The 19,324-nt window shown below is 34.7% G+C and overlaps 1 protein-coding gene across 6 annotated transcripts in view; it reads left to right on the top strand.

Annotated features, from left to right (window-relative positions):
• Positions 1-19,324, top strand: part of LOC136033081 (cytochrome P450 4C1-like) — a 183,052-nt gene that overhangs the window by 157,595 nt on the left and 6,133 nt on the right. For all 6 annotated transcript variants that reach the window (XM_065713683.1, XM_065713682.1, XM_065713684.1 and 3 more), the window contains 2 exons: positions 4,690-4,861; positions 8,372-8,551. In XM_065713683.1, coding sequence (XP_065569755.1) covers positions 4,690-4,861; positions 8,372-8,551 — 352 coding nt within the window. The remainder of the gene's footprint in view (positions 1-4,689; positions 4,862-8,371; positions 8,552-19,324) is intronic.

Here is a 19,324-nt window from a genome sequence, read left to right as displayed (position 1 = left end):
GATGCGGAATTCTCCGAGTAATTTTTCTGGAAAGTTTCGTAGGAAAATCTTAACCCCCCGAAAGTTTCGACCTCCCAACCCCACCCCCCTTTTAACGTTGTCCGATCGGGCTGAAATTCACAAGTTAAGGTCCCCTACGGCCCAGGAGCTCATCCGCGAAATTTCAGCTCGATCCGATAACTCCTTCCCTGTTTTCCAGAAACCACGCATTAGCTACTTAATTAACGCATTTCTCTCCATAAGAGCCCATGTTAATTTGAAATTTTTAAAAGTTATTGAGAAGTTATATTTACACACATGCAAGTGATTAGCTCAAGTCGGTAGAGCGTGGGACTTTTAATTCTTGGGTCAAGGGTTTAAGTTCCCTACGGGCGGTTTTTTTTTTCACAACATCAAAAAAAAATTTTATAACACCTGGACAGCTTATCATTTGAGAGATAACAGAATATTAGCTTCTTATGAGCAAAAGAAACATTTCGGTCATTCTATCTATTTTGTTTTCTATTTTATACAATGATTTAAAAGCGGGGGGGGGGTTCCTCTCCTAATTCCTGTACGAGGAGTACAGGAATTATTAAATTACATCCACAATGGATTGTAGAAAAACGTACAGAAATAATATGAAAAAAAATTAAACCTGTACAAAAGAGTCTTTAAAAGCGGGGGGTTTGTCTCTCCTAATAGTCTTCTTATAGTCCTAATAGTCTAATAGTCCCATGTTAATTTTTGAAATTCTTAAAAGTTACGAATATCAACATTCAAGTACATCAAAATAATCAGCTCAGCACGGCGAGAATGACTGCAAGCATCATAAAAATCCAGCTCCATTCCAGAAATGCACGAGTTGACTGGAGCTGTAAGATACATGTCCAAAAGAACTGACTTTTGACCCTGTTGGGGACTTTGCAACTGGGGCAATCCTCAGCGATGTCCGAAATAAGTGTGATATAAATGTGCTTTAAGTATATATTTTATAGCCTTTAAGTGCTCATTGCCAATTTTTAGGTGAATTTTCAAATGTTTTGAAGAAGTTTAAGTTTTTCTCGATTTAATGAAACGTGGATATTTACTTATTTTATATAAATAGTTGCTAAATAAGATAAATATATATAATTTACTATAATTACCTAAAGATGTTTCCTATATGAGAAGGCATTTTTAGAATAAATTCTTTATTATAGGCTTTTGGACGTAGCGATCAAAATAAAAGTGTATAATTTTGTTAACACCTGGACTGCTTATCATTTGAGAGATAACAGAATATTAGCTTCTTATGAGCAAAATAAACATTTCGGTCATTCTATCCATTTTTTTCTATTTTATACAATGATTTAAAAGCGGGGGGGGGGGGGGTTGGGGGGCGTCAGCCACCCAACTTCCTCTCCTAATTCCTCTACGAGGAGTACAGGAATTATTAAATTACATCCACCATGGATTATAGAAAAACGTACAGAAATGATATGAAAAAAACTTCGTTTTCTTAAAAAGTTAAAGAGGCTGCGTCCCAAAGTCGAACCTTAGAAGAGGCAGTTGGGGGGCTGCCGCCCCCCAAACCCCTCGCTTTTAAAGACTCTTTTGTACAGTTTTTTTTTCTGGGGCTACTTCATTGTTACTAATTACTAGTTTCTGCGCAATGGTTCTCCTGTCCTCTTGTGTTTAACATTTTTCGAAGTTATTCCATTATTCATTCATTTCAATTTTTTGTTAATTAAAAGCGGGCCTTTCCGAAGCCAAGAGCGGGGGGTTAGCAAAAAAACAAAAAAACCTGTACAAAAGAGTCTTTAAAAGCGGGGGATTTGGGGGGCGGCAGCCCCCCAACTGCCTCTTCTAATTCCTGTACGTTTTAAGGTTCGACTTTGGGACGCAGCCTCTTTAACTCTTTAAGAAAACGAAGTTTTTTTCATATTATCATCAGTATAGACCCACCCACTCATATAGCGATTTCGCATCCTTTTTATTATCTGATTTGAGTTTAAGCTTAAAAATCAACATAGATTTATTTTATTAGACCTTTGGGGTAGCCATTATTTTTCTCAGTAATTCAAAAGAAAAACTGATGTGTAATAGAAGTTGAATTCGCATGCATGAAATGTTTTATATTCATGTTTTGAATATCCAAACGTTTTTTGAGTATTTACCTGTTCCCATATTTTTTTTTTTTACGTTTATCTTATGAATAACCTCTTTTTGCAGTTTTGACGTATTTACTTAGCCAAACAAAACCTTTTAATATAAATTCAAGAAACAAGGTTTTTCTTTCAAGATCAGTATTTAGCATAATCAAAATATAAAACTTAATTTGGTAAAAATTACAATAAATGAAGAAATGTAAGCCAAAAACCAAGGGAAATAACATTAAACAGTCAAACCAGACTTAAAACGAGCAGAAATTACGACATATATGTTTGCCATCCCTAAAAACCCTTCAAAATCCTAGTGTATCATTTTTGCTTAACCGAAGACTGAATAGATAACTTAAATCGAAAATTTTAGCTAGAGATTGATTTGAAAGGAATATTTAGGTAGATGAATTGACCTAGTGAAACTGTGGGATTTGAACGGTTTTTGATTTCGCTTTTATTGGTGTTGTGAAAGCGCAGAAATCGCCATAAATATATCTAATGAAACAAACACAAATAAATATTTTTTTGAGATGAATTTAAAAAGAGTGCATTGAAACATAGACAACGTGACTTATCACGTGTATAAGAGAAGATACCCCAACGGCAAAAAAGTAAAACGACCATAAATTAACTTAAATTAACCCAAAATCCGACCATAAATTAACCTTAACATTAACATTTTCTGGCTCGAAAAAGCGATCTAGATAGGTTACGAGTTTAAGGGATTTCGTATAGAGCCTTAGTTTTTAGAAAACAATTCATATGAGTGATGTGATATCTATATACATTTCAAGAACATAAATTACATAATTTTCCTCCCTGGGGTGGTCGTATCGTTTGTTTTTTTTGTATCTATGATGCATGTGAAATTACATAAAATGACAAATTACTCTGAACAGCTAAAGAAAAAGGCATAGAACAAGAAATAGCAAAAATCACGTTGAATTGCCAAGGGAAACGTTGCACAACGAAATTTGATGTCAGATGACTAAGCAAAATTAAGGCATGGAAGAATAAAAAGCAAAAATCACATGAAATTTTAAACGAAAAGCATTTCAAGAGCATAAATTTCATTATTTTCTCCCCCCCCCCCCGGAGTGGTAGTACCGTTTTTAGTATATATGATGCATGAAAAATTACACACGATGGAAGATGACTGAATAGCTAAAGAAAAAGGCATGGAGCAAGAAACATAAAAGATCACATTAAATTTAAAGGAAAATATTGCACAAAGAAATGTGCAGTTATAAGACAAAGTATAATTTCAACAGAATGTAGGAACGTGTTAGTTTAGAGTGTATGAGTCCGTGAAGGAGGAATCGGTTTTTAGTATCAATGACACGTGCAACATTACAGAAAATGACAAAGGACTGTATGACGTCATGAAATGGCGTTCATGATATGAACGTATATGACGTCATGCGAAATTACGCATGGTTTTGAATGAATTTGTACTGCTAAAGGCATGGGGAAATGTTTGAAGTAATTATGCACGAAAATGAATCGTAATGGGATACGCGGCTAGAAGACATGTAAAAATAGCCATCACAATGATTCCCAAAGGAAAATAATGGACAAAGAAAAATGTAGTTAGAAGAAAAGGGAGAGGGATGATCACATTGAATGGTAAACGAAATCTGCGGTTAAAAGTGAAGCAACAGAGAGAATCAAAATGAGTCTCAGTAGAAAACAAATGCTATAGAATGGATGATTCCTTGATGCAATTTCTTAATTGCAATTTCTTAATTAATCCCAATTTCTTAATTCGATTGTAATTGCTGATTTGACACCTCATGACTTAAGACTAAAGAAAAAAACAATAATTATGCTAATCCATAATTAGAAAATCAAATATATGCAAGCCTGCCGCGTGCCAAGTGCCGCAGACTGAGCGAAGTCCCAGCTCCCAGCTTTTTTTTCTTAGCTTAACTTTTTTTCTGCCAGATTTACTAGTGAAAATGTAAGCAAAAACTACTCCAAATTATGATAGGGAATCGCTCTTCTGAGTCTGAAAACTTTTACAAATCCACTCTTAGTTTTGTTCTACAAAAATACACTAGTATTAGAAATAAAATTTGTACAAATGATTCGGATATATTTCAGACCAGGCAAGTAAGCTTAAAAAGGCATTCAGCCCTATCCTGCCCACCTGAAATATCTTAATGAAAAGTTCTTGAGTCTTGGCTGAACTTTTCGTTCAGAAGTAATAATGCCTAGCTATTTTAAAAAATGGATTTTTAACCAAGAACTTTTATTGTAAGTGTGTTATTGCTTATTATTTTCTTTGCTGAAGACGGCCGTTAGATATAGGGCCTAAATATTCAAATAGTTTTTGTTTGTTCACGGTCTTGGGAAAAAAAAGTTCTCATTATTCTCTCTTCTGCATTTGTATTTCTCAACATATTTATAATGTATAATGTTGGTGTCTAAAAAGATTACCTCTCATATCCTATGGCTATCCTTTTGGAAAAAAAAACAATTGGTCTGAACCAGCTGTTTCAGTTTTCAAATTGCTTATTTACGACCCTTTAGAAGAAAACCTCCAATATATTAATTTTTATTATAGGAAAAGCTGAGGGACGAGATTGAAATGGTTCTTGGAACAAATAATAACTATGAATACGAACTGCAGGATTTTAGCAAGTTAAAGTACTTAGAATGCTGCATTAAGGAAACGTTGAGGCTATATCCAAGTGTACCAGCAATTTTTAGAAATGTCCCAGTGGATACTGCGTTGGGTATTTTGTTTTAATTTTATTATTTTCATAGTATTTTCTCCTTTTTTTATCCCTTTGGTTTTCTATCTTTTTTTCTTCTTTATTTATATCCTAATATTAACGGCCAAATTTAAACCTAAAACAAATGTGTAAGAGAAACAGATTATGATAATCTAAGAAAAGCAGAAACTCAAGCTCATCCCCGAGAAAAAAAATAGTTATTGACACTTGATGATACACACCAAAACCATGAATGGAACAATACAAATTTAAAACAAGATACTACTTGTTTATGCCTTGAAAACACGTCGTAATAAAAGAGGACAGAGCGTTGACAAAACGCAAAAGCAAAGAGCAAAATACGCGACTCGAAATACAGGCCTCTCCAGTGCCTTCTCAGTCTACTAGGGTTTTACATCTTTTGACAGAAAACGATTTTTTTTTTTTATAGAAAACCTGAGAACACTAATCCTACATAATAAAAAAAAAATGGAAATGCATTTTGCTCTGATCATTAGTCTAAGTACTTTGATTTAAAATAATAAAGTTTCCTGATGGAAGTAAATAGCGAAGTTGAAACTAAAAAAGAACAAAAATCATTACTTCGAAGTCTATACTACATATATCAATAGAAAGTAGTCCCAACAGACCAACATTTCCTGATTTTCTTTCCGGATGTATGAAGGAATATGCAAAGCTAGCGCCTTACTAAAACACAAAGTCTGCACATAAGAAACAGGAATGTTTTATTTTTGTACAAAAAAAAAATATATTATGAAGTAGCCTGTGTCTCCAATGTGAAAAAAATCTATGTTGATTTGTGTTTCCAGTAAAGTGTCTGTCATATGCTATACATATGTTGATTTGTGTTTCCAGTAAAGTGTCTGTCATATGCTATACATGGATAATTTCGATATTTACTCATATAAAAGCCTCTCGGGCCATGGCAAAGAAAAAACCAATTATGGACACAATAAAAACGTACCTAACAATAAAATGTCATAACATACTAGTAAAACAGCAATAACAATAGCAAAAACAAAAACACACATAATAAACCACATAATATCATAGTGATAAAACAACAAAGTAGCACTTAATACTCGCATACAAAATAATAATATATAGATGGATGGTTAGATAGATATTTGATGCTTTAAAGCCACCTGGGCTATGGCTACAAAAAAGAAAAATAACAAACAAAGAAAACAGCTCATAAACATTCTACAATACTTCTAGCAATCTCCCCCCCCCTTAAAAATCACTTTCCATGGATCATTCCCATTTTAATATATTTTGCAATCTCTTTTATTGTCCCATAATATTTTGATTCCCTTACTGAGACCAACCACTCACTTGACCCCAAACTACAAGAAAATAATTATTTTCCTATATCCTAGAATTCAAGACAAAGAGCAATGAAGTGAAGTAGATCCTCGCCATTATCCCCGCATATGGGCACGAATAAGAACCATCCAATACCTATACCCTCCCTAAGTACTTCCTCCTTTCTACAAGTGCTAGAAAATTGCCCCTTCCTGACAAATACTACTCAATTTCTTCACTATTTAAACCTACTTTAAAATAAATATCATGTCCTCAGACCTCCTTCCATTGCGGTAAGCTCCAAGAGACGCCGAGGCTGCGACTTCACACTGCCATTTCTTAATCTCCTGATCTTCCAACACACCTTTTACTAATTTTGCTGTATTTTCCTTCTTCAGTCCAATCCCTTATCTTTCATTCCAAATTCCTGATAACCTGCAACTATTTGAAAATTAATCTTACCTGGGAAGCCCATGAACTTTTCTTTCTATCCTGCAGCGCCTTCAGGTAAGCTGCCTTTACTAATCTATTATTTGGTAAGCCAATAACTTTTTCCCAGTATCCAATCATCCTAACCAGTCTTTTGACCCTTAGTGAAAACAATCGTATCTTACCCTTTAACACCAAGTTGTTAAATTTCCCGCTTAACCCTAAAAGTCTCTTAAAATATGCTAAATATATTTTTTTCTATATTTCCCCTTTTTCAAAGCCCAAACCTCCCCATCGTAACTCACAGCTCGTATCAAAAATCTCTTTTGTAGCTTAATATCTGCTGGTCCTAGATGCCGAAGGGGATTCCCCGATATCGCTCATTTCGACCATATCGCTCATTACGCTTATCTGATCTTTCTTACTTGCAATTTGCACTTGGTCAATCCACCTCCCTGAGCTTGAAAACTTACATCCCTACTAAATACAATAGTTAACAAATATTTCCCTTTTATTTCTTTCCCTTTAAGATAAATGCATTCTTTTCCCTTTCTTCTTTTCCAAAAACTGATATGACGGATTTATAAGTGTTTAAAATTATATGTAAGTTTATATAAAAGCTATAATGTTAGTTAGGTTAGTTAAAACTGTTTTAGTTGTTTGTTGTTTTGTCAAATGTGTCTTTGGTAATACGTAGCTTAACAATGTCCGATATTACAACTATGGCGGTTTAGTCAAAAATCTTGCTCGGAATAAAGGGAGGTTAGATACTAGATCGTTCATCTTCCATATTTGATTGGAGAACATCTTTCCCAAATTTGGGGAAATTTAGTCAAGTTGGAATTTGGACAAGATATGATCAAGGGGAATGCGGTGCATTGTCACGGTAGCAACCATTATATTCGAAAAAGGGTTTTGACAAAGGAATTGGACGGTACTACCTTTTTGTTACCATAGTAATTTCTTTAGAATAGAGCATAGACTAGAATGCTACCACAACATTTTTATTCAATTTCGTCTTTATCCACTGACCACATTTGCAGAGACGTAGATATTCGATAGAGGGTATGAAAAATTAGGCGAGGCTGGGAAATTCGGTTTTAGCATGTCCGGTTCGAAAACTGTTTTTTACTTTATATGCCAAACTGAAGCTACATAATTCAGCCACGAACTTCAGACAATATAATCAGAAAACAGTAAACCTCTCTATTATGTTCCAAAAGGGATGTCTCAAATTCAATATGGCTGAAAAACACAGAACAGCGATCCCGAGCCCTTGTTTTTTGTTCTTTTTCTTACTGAAGCGGGCGCTTAAAAAACGTAAAAGATTTCTTATTTTCCAGGAGAAGTAGACTTAAGATAACCAAAGGTTTAGTTCCAAGCTGCTTATAAATACTTGAAAAATTATCCCTTAAAGCATTAGATTAAATATTCATTCAGGAAAAGGGCTCAATTTTTTTGTCTGTTACTTGGTTAATACGTTTTTTGTCTCCTTACTTTGGTCCATTTATCCTAGTCTAGAACTTTGCATATCTTGTATAAAAATTTAAATGTATCAAAAAGTTATTTATAAATACATTTTCCAATATTTGGAAACCGGTTGGCAAGAGGAATGCATATTTACCTCCATCTTCCGATGATTTATGAAGGAAGAGTGAGACTAATGCTACAGTTTTCATGCAGGCTATTTTCATCCCTGCCCTTCCATTCCTCGTTACGCCCATATTTAGAACGTTTTAATATTAATGATTCTTTCATTTGAGAGTAAAATTTCAGGTGAGTATGTAGTACCTGCTGGAACACAAGTGGCACTGCTTTTATATGCAATTCATCGAGATCCAGAGCATTACCATGAACCTGAAAAATTCATACCAGAACGATTCTTTTCTGATGAAGTTTCGAAAAGACATCCATATGCCTATGTCCCATTCAGTGCTGGAGCTAGGAATTGTATAGGTAAGCTTTCTATTATAATTACTTTTTCGTGGTTAAAAACTGTTACGCATAAAGACATAATTTGAATTTTCCAAGCAATTCTTATAAATGTTCAACGAAAGGTACTTTTAACAAACAAAGATTTCTTGGTTGGACATTATCGACGGTAGCTTGTGGTGAAAAATTTACGCAATGGCTTACTGCATTGCATTCAAGATAAAATATCAAAATCCAAGCCCAGCATTGCGAAAAAGCAGTTCGAAATGCAAGCTTGATAATAAGTATGCACACAAATTTTAAACATCTACGAAGACATTACGAAAAAGTTAACAGGCACTGAAAAATGGAAAATACTTTACTTTTGTACTTGCTATGTTCCCTGATTTAAGGTACCATTTAAATTTTTTGAAGGTACTTCTTTTTAAATAATATCTTATCGAGTTTTAAAAATAATAAATTTGTTATTATTATTTTGCAAATACCTCTAGAACATGTTGGCTGGAACATTTAAGAGTTAGTTTGAAAAGGAGTGCTGAAGAAAAATCCATGGTGTGCATACCAGTGCGTGCTCATTTTAGCTTGTGACAATGCAGTGGATGGAGATGCGGCTAGAAACTTTTTGAATATGTTCGATTTTGCCTGCGCCGAGAAAAATCTAAATTGGAAATAAATGATGTTTTTATAGTTTTTATTTCTTTTAGCTAATATTACATATCCTTTCTAATATATGTGCGATACTCTGTATATCATTAATCATATTTTCTAGGTCATTTTGACCTAGAGTTTATCATATTTTCTAGGTCATTTTGACCTAGAGTTTATCATATTTTCTAGGTCATTTTGGCTGCCGTAAATCAAAAGGTGATATATATTTTATTTTGCCAAATTGAAATTTATACACTGATCTTCTATGCTAACCAAGCTGCAGCGATTGTTTCAATTTATGGGGTCTCATTTGGCTTTTAAAATATTTAAATGTTTTTATTTTTTCAAAGACGAAATGCTTCCTTTTTTCACTTAGTGATTCAGTCCAAACGTTATACGCGAACTCAAAACTAGTTCACATAACGCATTCCTTCAGAGGGTACCCAGATCAGCGTATTGCCATAGTTTCCTGTCATCTGTCTCAAAATCAATGGTACTAATTAAACTAAAAAAAATTATTTGTTTCAAGATTTAAGATCATGCCATTAGGCTTGCCTCTCTTTGTATTCTCTGAATATTCGCATAATGTTCAGACGATATTTTACCTCCATCTTTTTCATCCACGTTTCCAAGCTTTAATAAGTTTCTTCTTGCCTCTACATTTTTTCACATAACACGTTCTCTAATTTCTTCAGAGGGTACCCAGATCAGCATATTGCCATAGTTTCCTGTCATCTGTCTCAAAATCAATGGTACTAATTAAACTAAAAAAAGTATTTGTTTCAAGATTTAAGATCATGCCATTAGGCTTGCCTCTCTTTGTATTCTCTGAATATTCGCATAATGTTCAGACGATATTTTACCTCCATCTTTTACATCCACCATGCCTCGTTTCCAAGCTACGAGTTTCCAAGCTAAGTTTCTTCTTGCCTCTACCTTTTTTCACATAATGTGTTCTCTAAATCCTTCAGAGGGTACCCAGATCAGCATATTGCCATAGTTTCCTGTCATCTGTTTAAAAATCAACGGTACTAATTAAACCAGAAGAAAGTATTTGACCTTGAAACATTCAAGGTCATGCCATTAGGCTTGCCTCTTTTTGAATTAAATTTAAAAAAAGAAGTTTTTTTAACTGAAAGTAAGGAGCGACATTAAAACTTAAAACACACAGAAATTATTCCATATTTGAAAGGGACTGTCCCCTCCTCAAGGCCCCGCTCTTTAAGCTAAGGTTTGACTCTTTCTCACAACTCTGATTTAAAAAAAACAATACTTTAGCGTAAAGAGCGGGGCGTTGAGGAGGGGACAGTTCCATTCATATACGGAATAATTTCTGTTCATTTAATTTTTAATCTTGCTCCTTACTTTCAGTTAAAAAAAAGTTGTTTTTTTTTATTTAATTTCTGAACGTTTTTGAATTAATGCATGTTTTGATTTTGGCTTATCTTTCAAGAATAATTAAAACGAAATTTGCATATTAATTTTACCTTTTTTGGCCAATGGCTTTCTCAAAGTTTTGATCGGACGATTTTGAGAAAAAACGGGAGGGGGAGGGGGCCTAGTTGCCCTTCCGAGTTTCCACGTTTCCGAGCTTACATAAATTGTTTCTTGTCTCTAGATTTTTCAATAAATAATTTTCTATTTTGCAAGCCGACTGAGTTAAATTAAATAACAAAGACTTGGCTTATTTATGAAAATCTATTGCACGTGAGGCAAAGTTGTGCAATTATGGCAGCATTCTTGCGTTTCAGTACTAAACTGCATTGCAACTACCAGAAAAAAAATCAGACAGGCCTTAAAGCAACTTTTAACAGAAACTCTAATACTGAAGAAAAATGAGCTTGGTGAAATTTGTAAAGTCTCCTCTAAAAGAGAATTAAGTTTTTTTTAACTCCATATCTCCTCCCGCTTCTGATTCAGATCCTCTTAAGAAATATAATCCATCTTAAACTTTTCAATTGGTCTGAACTTTCTATTGCCTCTGAGAGTGAAACCTATGATGAGTATCACAAGATACTGTAATGACGTCCATAAAAGTCATGATTGTGTCTTGCATGGTTGGATTTTTATCAGTTTAATTGTATTGTGGCTTAGCAAAGCGTGACAGTCGTAATTTACTGTTTGCAAGTGACTCTGTGTCATTATTAAATGACAGAGCTTGCTGGGTAACAATGTCGGTGTCTTGCAAATGGCAGACCTACTTAATATTTTTGACACGCAGAGTCAGAGTGTAATATTTCATATTGTACTCGAATTTTTACATGGGTTAATTTTTTGTTACAATGTCGACGCATTGTATGGGGATTACAAACACGTCTGTTTAGAGACTTGTTGACTCCCCCTCCCTCTCTCTCTCTCTCTCTCTCTCTCTCTCTCTCTCTCTCTCTCTCTCTCTCTCTCTCTCTCTCTCTCTCTCTCTCTCTCTCTATCTCTCTCTCTCTCTTTCTTTTAGTCTTTTGGGACTATTTGCTAAAGAATCCTTGAAAGATCAAGAGTAAAAAAGCACAACATCTTTTTTTGCGAAAATCGGGAAAGAGGGGGCTTTGACCCAATGGAGCCAGCTGGAGCCCTCAAAGTATGCATGCATAGGATGTTTGTCCTCTTCTGTCTTCAATAGCACATAACATGACAACCTTTGTATTGAAATGTATCTGTAAAGCCTCTCTCTCATTATTGTCCATTTACATAGTTTAAAAACTTCATTTGTGAAGTTAGCTTCATTAGCTTCAGATGTGTCACTAGCGACGTTTCTGGAATACTTGCCTTGCTTTTTTTTCGGACTCCAAAATCGCATTATTACCCTTGTACACAATAAGCTAGAAATTCTTGGATGTTAACTAGCGGAAATAGAAAATTTGAAAAATATAACCTCGTATTATATTTCGTTAAAGTCCACTCATATTACAATTTCAACCTCACATTTTGAAATTGGTAATTTCGAAAACCCTTAAAAGCTTTGACGAAAACCAATTATCATTTTTGAGTATACTTATCTCGGCATCTATAATGGTGCATTAGACTCAGATTTGCAATCAACAGGCTAAAAAATCTTTAGATACGCTGTACGCTGCACATTGGGTTTCGTTCGGACACACTCTATGTAACGACTTTAGCAGTTTGGGACTTTAAAACTCTTAAATATTGTCTTTGGTGAAAATCAGACACCATTTGTGGAATGTATATTTACTCTACTTAGGTTGTGACGTTCATATTGCAAAATTAAGAACCTTTGTTATTAAGAATTGATTGATTTGGACAGTTCCCAAAGTGATCCCTAAGCCGAAACTGGTGCAACGTGCCTATATGAATGAAGGAGGATGGGACTAGGGCCCATGGACCGTACTGTGCTGGGAAAAGTAACCAGGAAGGTGTGCAAATGCACAGGATGGCTGCCCCCCCCCCCCCTATTGAACTTCCTGGCTGATCGGCTATGAAACAGATATCAGCACCGCCCATAGTGATTGTAAAATCCAACGCCGTATTCTTTATCTTTTTATCTTTTAAAACAAGGGCCATAGTCAGTATCCTAGGATCATTTAGATAACGAATATGTTACGTGTTGTGTTTCATTTTAGGGCACCAGTGCTGCAATTTCAGACCCTTATCTCTAATTAATATTTTGGAGAAAAACTTATCTAACCGGTTTTGATTGAAATAAAACATCATGGTTTTTAGATTAGGTTTGAATTAATTTATTACAAACAAATATTTTGACTTTTATGGTAAATAGCCATGTATGAGAGGCCACAAAATATTCTTAAGCTTGAAGTACCGTTGAGCCCAACTCCTTTATACTTTCATAGATAAAATTATTAAATGACGCTCGGTTGTCAGCTTGTTTGAGAAGGCATAGGAGGTCACTTCCGGAGCTGTCTTGCCATCTCTTCTTAGGTCCTCGTCTTCCATGTTGGCGGCTACCGTGGCGGTGACTAGCGTGACTTTTCCAATTTTTTTTGTGACCCAGCCACCTGAGTTGCTGTAATCACAATTTCTGAAGAATTGTAGTTTCCCACTTCACTTACCTCCGAGGGTCTTCGTTGGAGATTCTGTCTAGATACGTCACATCAGCTATACACCGGAGGCATTTAGTCTCAGGCCAAAATTCCAACAGGGATGATTAGCGAAGAGTTGGAGCTTTAATGGTATTGATAGGTGCTTATTTTTGAAGAGGGGGAGCATTCTCTTGAAGCTCGCACTTCCCAGGACGAGGTTTTGCTTTATTTCATCGAAACAGTTGTTATCTGGTGATAGTAGACTCTTAGGTACATGAAGCTGGTTACCAATTCGATTTCTTCGCCACTTACCACAATGTGAATGGGGGGTGTGTTTGGGTCTTTTATGATACACATAACTTTTGTCTTCTTTGGGTTTATCTGCATACAGAAGGTATTAAATGCAAATTCAAGTTTGGAGGCTTAGGCCTCTTGGCTAGACTCGGTTTTTGCTAGCTTGTTGAGGTCGTTGCCAAAAGCTTAGTGTTAACTCCATTAATGATTACTTCTACATGGTTCTCGATAATGGACACTGTGGCATGAAAAAGGAGGTTGGCAAGTTTTGCAGAAAGAATTCAACCTTGCAACATACTAAAGTTGTTTCAAACTCTTCTGTTTGGCCTTCTTTGGTCTGGCACAGCTGCAGTATTTGTCCTACATGTTTGTCCTACATGTTTTTGATTACGTTCTCTATATTATTGGGAACACCGTAGTGGGCCAGTATATGCCCCAAACCATCTCTCCATACTAGATCGAAGGCCTCATTGAAATCAATAAATATCTGGAGGATTTCTTCGTCATACTCTAGGTACTTTTCTGTGAGTTGCCTTACTACAAAAATCAGATCAGTGGTAGACCGTCCAGGGAAGAAACCAGCCTGATAGTTGCTGATGGTATGATCTGTTATGGCCCTGATATGGTTTTGAAGAATTACGATTTTGGCTGTGTGATTTGTAAGGCTTATGAGCCGTTTGTTTTCATAGTTATTTTTAGGGCCTTTTTTGTGGAGGGGTATAATAATCGCCTTCGTCCATGTTTTCGGGGAATCACCTGTCGACCACACGGTGTCAGTTACTTTTTGTAGTATATTCTCTAGCAAAGGGAGATCCATCTTTGAATAGTTTGGCAGAGATGCCATCAGGGCCAGGAGCTCTATTTTTCTTAAGACTGCGAACAGCCTCTTTACTTCACTTAGTAAAGGCTTGGGAAATCTGGCTTGGGAAATGCTGATGTCACAATAGGGTTGCACATAAGTAGCAGATTCAATTTCTGTTCAAAGTGATTATTTCATATTTCTTTAATAGCCCCCCTGTCACTGGGAAGGCTACCATCCTTGACCAGGACTGATTTAAAGTCATTCTCGCAGGATGCGCATTTCTCCATCGTTTAATCTTTTAAGGCTGCTCAGATCTTTTTATTTACCATCTGTTGTATCCACTTATACATGTCCCTGCAAGGGCAACGTGTCTCTTGATACCGCGCATTCGTCGTATATATTCACGTTTGATATACAATCACCAAGGTATATCCTACGCAGACAGATATGCTCAAACACCTTTAGTGTATTTTCATGTAGTTCCTGCACTGACCAAGTTTTGCTTACCTCAAGAAGGATTGTTCGAACCAAAGCCAGGTAGATTTAGACTTTAGTGCGTACACCAGTTACACTGTGGTAAAAATAGCGACGAAGACCACACTGCCTTTCCATAACAAACAAATACAACGTAGAAACAATAGGGAAAGTTTTTTCAAGACAATGGAAATTATTTATGTAGATATTTCGGCCCTATGTCCAAGGGCCGTCTTCAGCACAATACAACACTATATATATATATAAAAGAACTTACATCAAATTGTGAGAATTAAAACTGAATATAAAAACACTTATTAAAACAATTTTTTTTTAAAAATATAGCCCTAGCATCCTTACTTCAGCGAAGTTCAACCAGGACTCTTTTTTTTTTTTTTTTTTTTTTTTTTTTTTAAACTGAATATAAAAACACTTATTAAAACAATTTTTTTTAAAAATATAGCCCTAGCATCCTTACTTCAGCGAAGTTCAACCAGGACTGGCGAAAAGAATGAAATGAAGAAATATAAACTCATTCAAACTAAAGAGAATAAAATGATTAGATGCAATTTCTTAAAGCTAATCTTGCTTGTTTAGCAGCCTGTCTCAAAGGCCTTTTCGTAGTTGGTTCAGTACTATTATAAATTGGTTTAGTAAAATATTTTGTTAGATCATTTTTAATTAAATTTGAGTATAAAGAATTTAATGAGTATTCCCCCAAGTCCCTGTTCAAAGAAATATTTTTATTTATTTTGAGATTAATTTCAATTGATTCTCGAACCACCTGTTTTATTCCCAAATCATTACTAATGAGTGAAGAGTTTTCAAAAAGTATCATGTGGGACGGATTATTAAATATATGCCAACCTAGAGCAGAATCAAAGGAATTGTTGGAACCATTTGAAATTAAGGCCTTGTCTATGTCATTTTTATGCTGTTGTAACCTTTTGTCTAGATTCTGATGGGTCCTGCCGACATAGTATTTTCCGCAATCACAGGGTATTTGATAGACCCCTCTTTGGCGAGTAACTGGGGTCTTATCTTTACCCGAATTTAAGAAATTGATGATTTTAAAATTATTAATAAAAACTACGTACAGATTATTTTTTGTGCAAATATTTTTTAATTTTGTTGTAATCTTTGGGATATACGGAAGATAGACAATATTTGAGGGCTTATCAATAGCCTCACATTGTGAAGTATCTTCTTCGATTTTACAAGAATGTCTTTTTATTCTGCGGCTAATTATTTTATTTACAAAAGGAATGGGGTATCCATTACCAAAAAGAATATCTCTGATAAAATTTATTTCTGCATTTATATATGAATGGGAGCAAATATTTAGGGCCCGATCAATGAGGGAAATTACAACTGCTCTTTTAACTTGTGGGGGGTGATTTGAATTAAAGTGAAGATATCTATTGTTTTGTGTTGGCTTTCGATATATAGTAAAATCCAGTTTATCAGCATTACGAATAATTAATACATCTAAAAACGGTAGTTTATTTTCAATTTCAACTTCAAGGGTGAACTGCAAATTTCGGTCATAAGTGTTAAGATGATCTAAGAAGCCCCGAAGTTCAGCTTCCCCATAATTCCAAAGTGAAATTACGTCATCCATATAACGACCCCAATAGACATGTTTTAGAAAATAAGAATTCAATGCCCAATTCTCAAGATTCTCGACATAAATATTTGCTAGTAGCCCGGATAAAGGTGCCCCCATGGGTAATCCATTTTTTTGCTGATAAAAAGAATCGCGAAATTGAAAATACATAGAAAACTTATTACAAATTTTAACAAGAGTCATTAAAACTTCACAATCAATTCCTGTCGCTGAAGTCTCGATCAAGTGGTAATTTTCTTCTATTTTGTTTTTTAATAATTCCTCTGAAATAGTTACATCTATATTTGTATACATGGAAACAATGTCGAAACTACTAACTATTGTGTTTTCTGAAATACTTGTGTTGCTAAGTTTTTTAATCAAATCTGCCGAGTTATGAATATAGGAATTTTGAGAATACAATAAAGGTTTGAAAGCTGCACAAAGCCATTTTCCAATATTGGCAGCGGGAGCTTTAGTACAAGCTACAATAGGTCTTAAGGGAATACCCTGTTTATGTATTTTTGGTAAACCGTAGAGTTTAGGACAGAAACTACCTCGGGGAAAAAATTTATTGTATAGTTGTGGGGTGATTTTACCATTTTGTTTTAGCTGCTTTAATTCATTTATAATATTATTAGTGAACTGATCAGTAGGATCATGAGTTATTGTTTGATATGTAATTGTGTCATTTAAATGCGAAAAAATTTTGTTGTCATAGTCTGTTGTATTCATGACAACAAGTGAATTGCTTTTGTCTGCTTTAGTTATTATAATAGAAGGATCTTTTCGGAGATTAGATAGTATTTTTATGTCATGCAAATTTTCCGGTGTGGAATTAGTAGGAGGCTTAAACTTTTTTTTTTTGGCTATTATAGAGGGTTGAACTTCGCTGAAGTAAGGATGCTAGGGCTATATTTAAAAAAAAAAAAAAAAAAAAAATTGTTTTAATAAGTGTTTTTATATTCAGTTTTAATTCTCACAATTTGATGTAAGTTCTTTTATATATATATATAGTGTTGTATTGTGCTGAAGACGGCCCTTGGACATAGGGCCGAAATATCTACATAAATAATTTCCATTGTCTTGAAAAAACTTTCCCTATTGTTTCTACGTTGTATTTGTTTGTTACACTGTGGTATTCTGAGGAAGCAAAGGATGTCTGGGCTTTCTACAATCGCTGTTCGATATCGGCGCTTGACGATCCATCAATAAAAACTGGGAGCCAAGGTATGTGAAGCTGTTGACCTGACCAAACTTTACTTTATTTACAGTTAGCGAAAGAGGATCAGCGTCATTTATTGCCATAAATTTTGCATTCCCTGTACTGAATTTCAAGCCAATGCGATCTGCCCGTGTCACCACATCATTGAGCATGGTTTGGACTGTCTCTGGGTTTGCGAGGATTTCGGCATCATCCGCGTAGTTACGGTATTCAAGTGAAAGGTTATGTCCAATCAATACAGTAGTTGAACAGAGTCAGAGACAGGACGCAGTCACGCTTAACTCCTCAACCAGGAATTCTTCGGTGGTATTAATTAAATGACACCAAAGACCAGACCAATGACAATAATGTCATTAATTAACAGAAATTAATGACATTAGGCTAACTTACAACTACGAGGGGACAGCCTCAACTAAAAAAAAAAAAACAAAGTGTGTAATTTCAGCTTTCCTTGAAAAAGTGAATATATGAAGCGAAATATTAGTTGGCGTAAATGTTCCCAGTTTTCAAACTTGTCACAGATAAATTGTCTTGATGATAATATTCACGACTAAATTTGATTGCCCTGAATGATGACTTCAAAATCAGACTTGAATATATTGTGACATTGGAAATATCACTATGCATCATAAATCCATTTAGTGAAACAAGTAAGTGAATAATGTAATACTACGAAAGGAGATACTCGCCCAGCACTAATTAAATATTTTTTTTAACTAAAAATAAGGAGAGACATTAAAACTTAAAACAAAAAGACATTATTCCGTATACGAAAGGAGCTGTCCCCTCCTCAGCGCCTCGCTCTTTACGCTAAAGTTTTTAATTATTTTGGAAAGTACAAGGAGTCAAACTTTAGTGTAAAGAGCGAGGCGTTGGGGAGGTTACAACCCCTCCTTTTAATACGACTTGTAATGGACAGTCCTTCACGTTGCAATTTGACTATCGTGACATAAAATATTATTTTTGTTACATGAAAAAGGATATGTCAATAAAAAACGTACAGAATTTAATTTAAAAAAATTTCTCTACAAAACAAGTTTTTCAAAGAAAAGTAAAGAGCTCCACTAACACAAAAATAAGCAGAAATAAAGTCAAATAGCAAATGCAACTCAAAACGAACAGCAATTACAATAAACAACCGAGTCAGACTCGAAACGAACAAAAATCAATGTGAATAGGGCTTACAACCCCTGTGCCTTCTCAAGACTAGAACTTAATTTGTACTTTACTAAAAAAAAATGAAAGAAAAAATAACAACAAATGATTGTGGGTTGTCCGTTTCCCTCCATTTTTGACTATTAGAAGGGGCAATAGAAATTACAATTGCCAAACGAATGAGCCCCTTTTGAATTTGAATTTTCTACGACAACTTCTTTTATACGGAATGTCCTGTTCTAAAAAACAAACAAAAACAAAACAAAAGAAAAATAATACATTGTGCCAACATCGCTCTTTACTTAGACAACGCTTTTGCGCTGTCTATGATTAACGGTATAGGATATCTAATTGAGAATTTATATATCCTGGGATTAACGAAAGAAGTAGATACGTTTGGAATCTCCAAAAGCCAAAGAACGAGGCTGAAACAACTCAGACTTCTCCCAAGTATAATTACTCGGTTTTTTTTTAACATGCCATAATGCAATAGTTTTAACTACTAAAAGTTTTAAATTTAAAATATTCAAGAAAAATAAAGTTTCAGTCTCCAGGATTTTGAAGTAATAATGGTCATTGTAAAAAAAAAATTCCAAGTATT

Source organism: Artemia franciscana, chromosome 11 (assembly GCF_032884065.1).
Source record: "Artemia franciscana chromosome 11, ASM3288406v1, whole genome shotgun sequence".
In the NCBI taxonomy this organism is placed as follows: domain Eukaryota; kingdom Metazoa; phylum Arthropoda; class Branchiopoda; order Anostraca; family Artemiidae; genus Artemia; species Artemia franciscana.
Note: the sequence above shows the minus strand (reverse complement) of the source record. Positions and strands in the feature narration are given on the sequence as shown.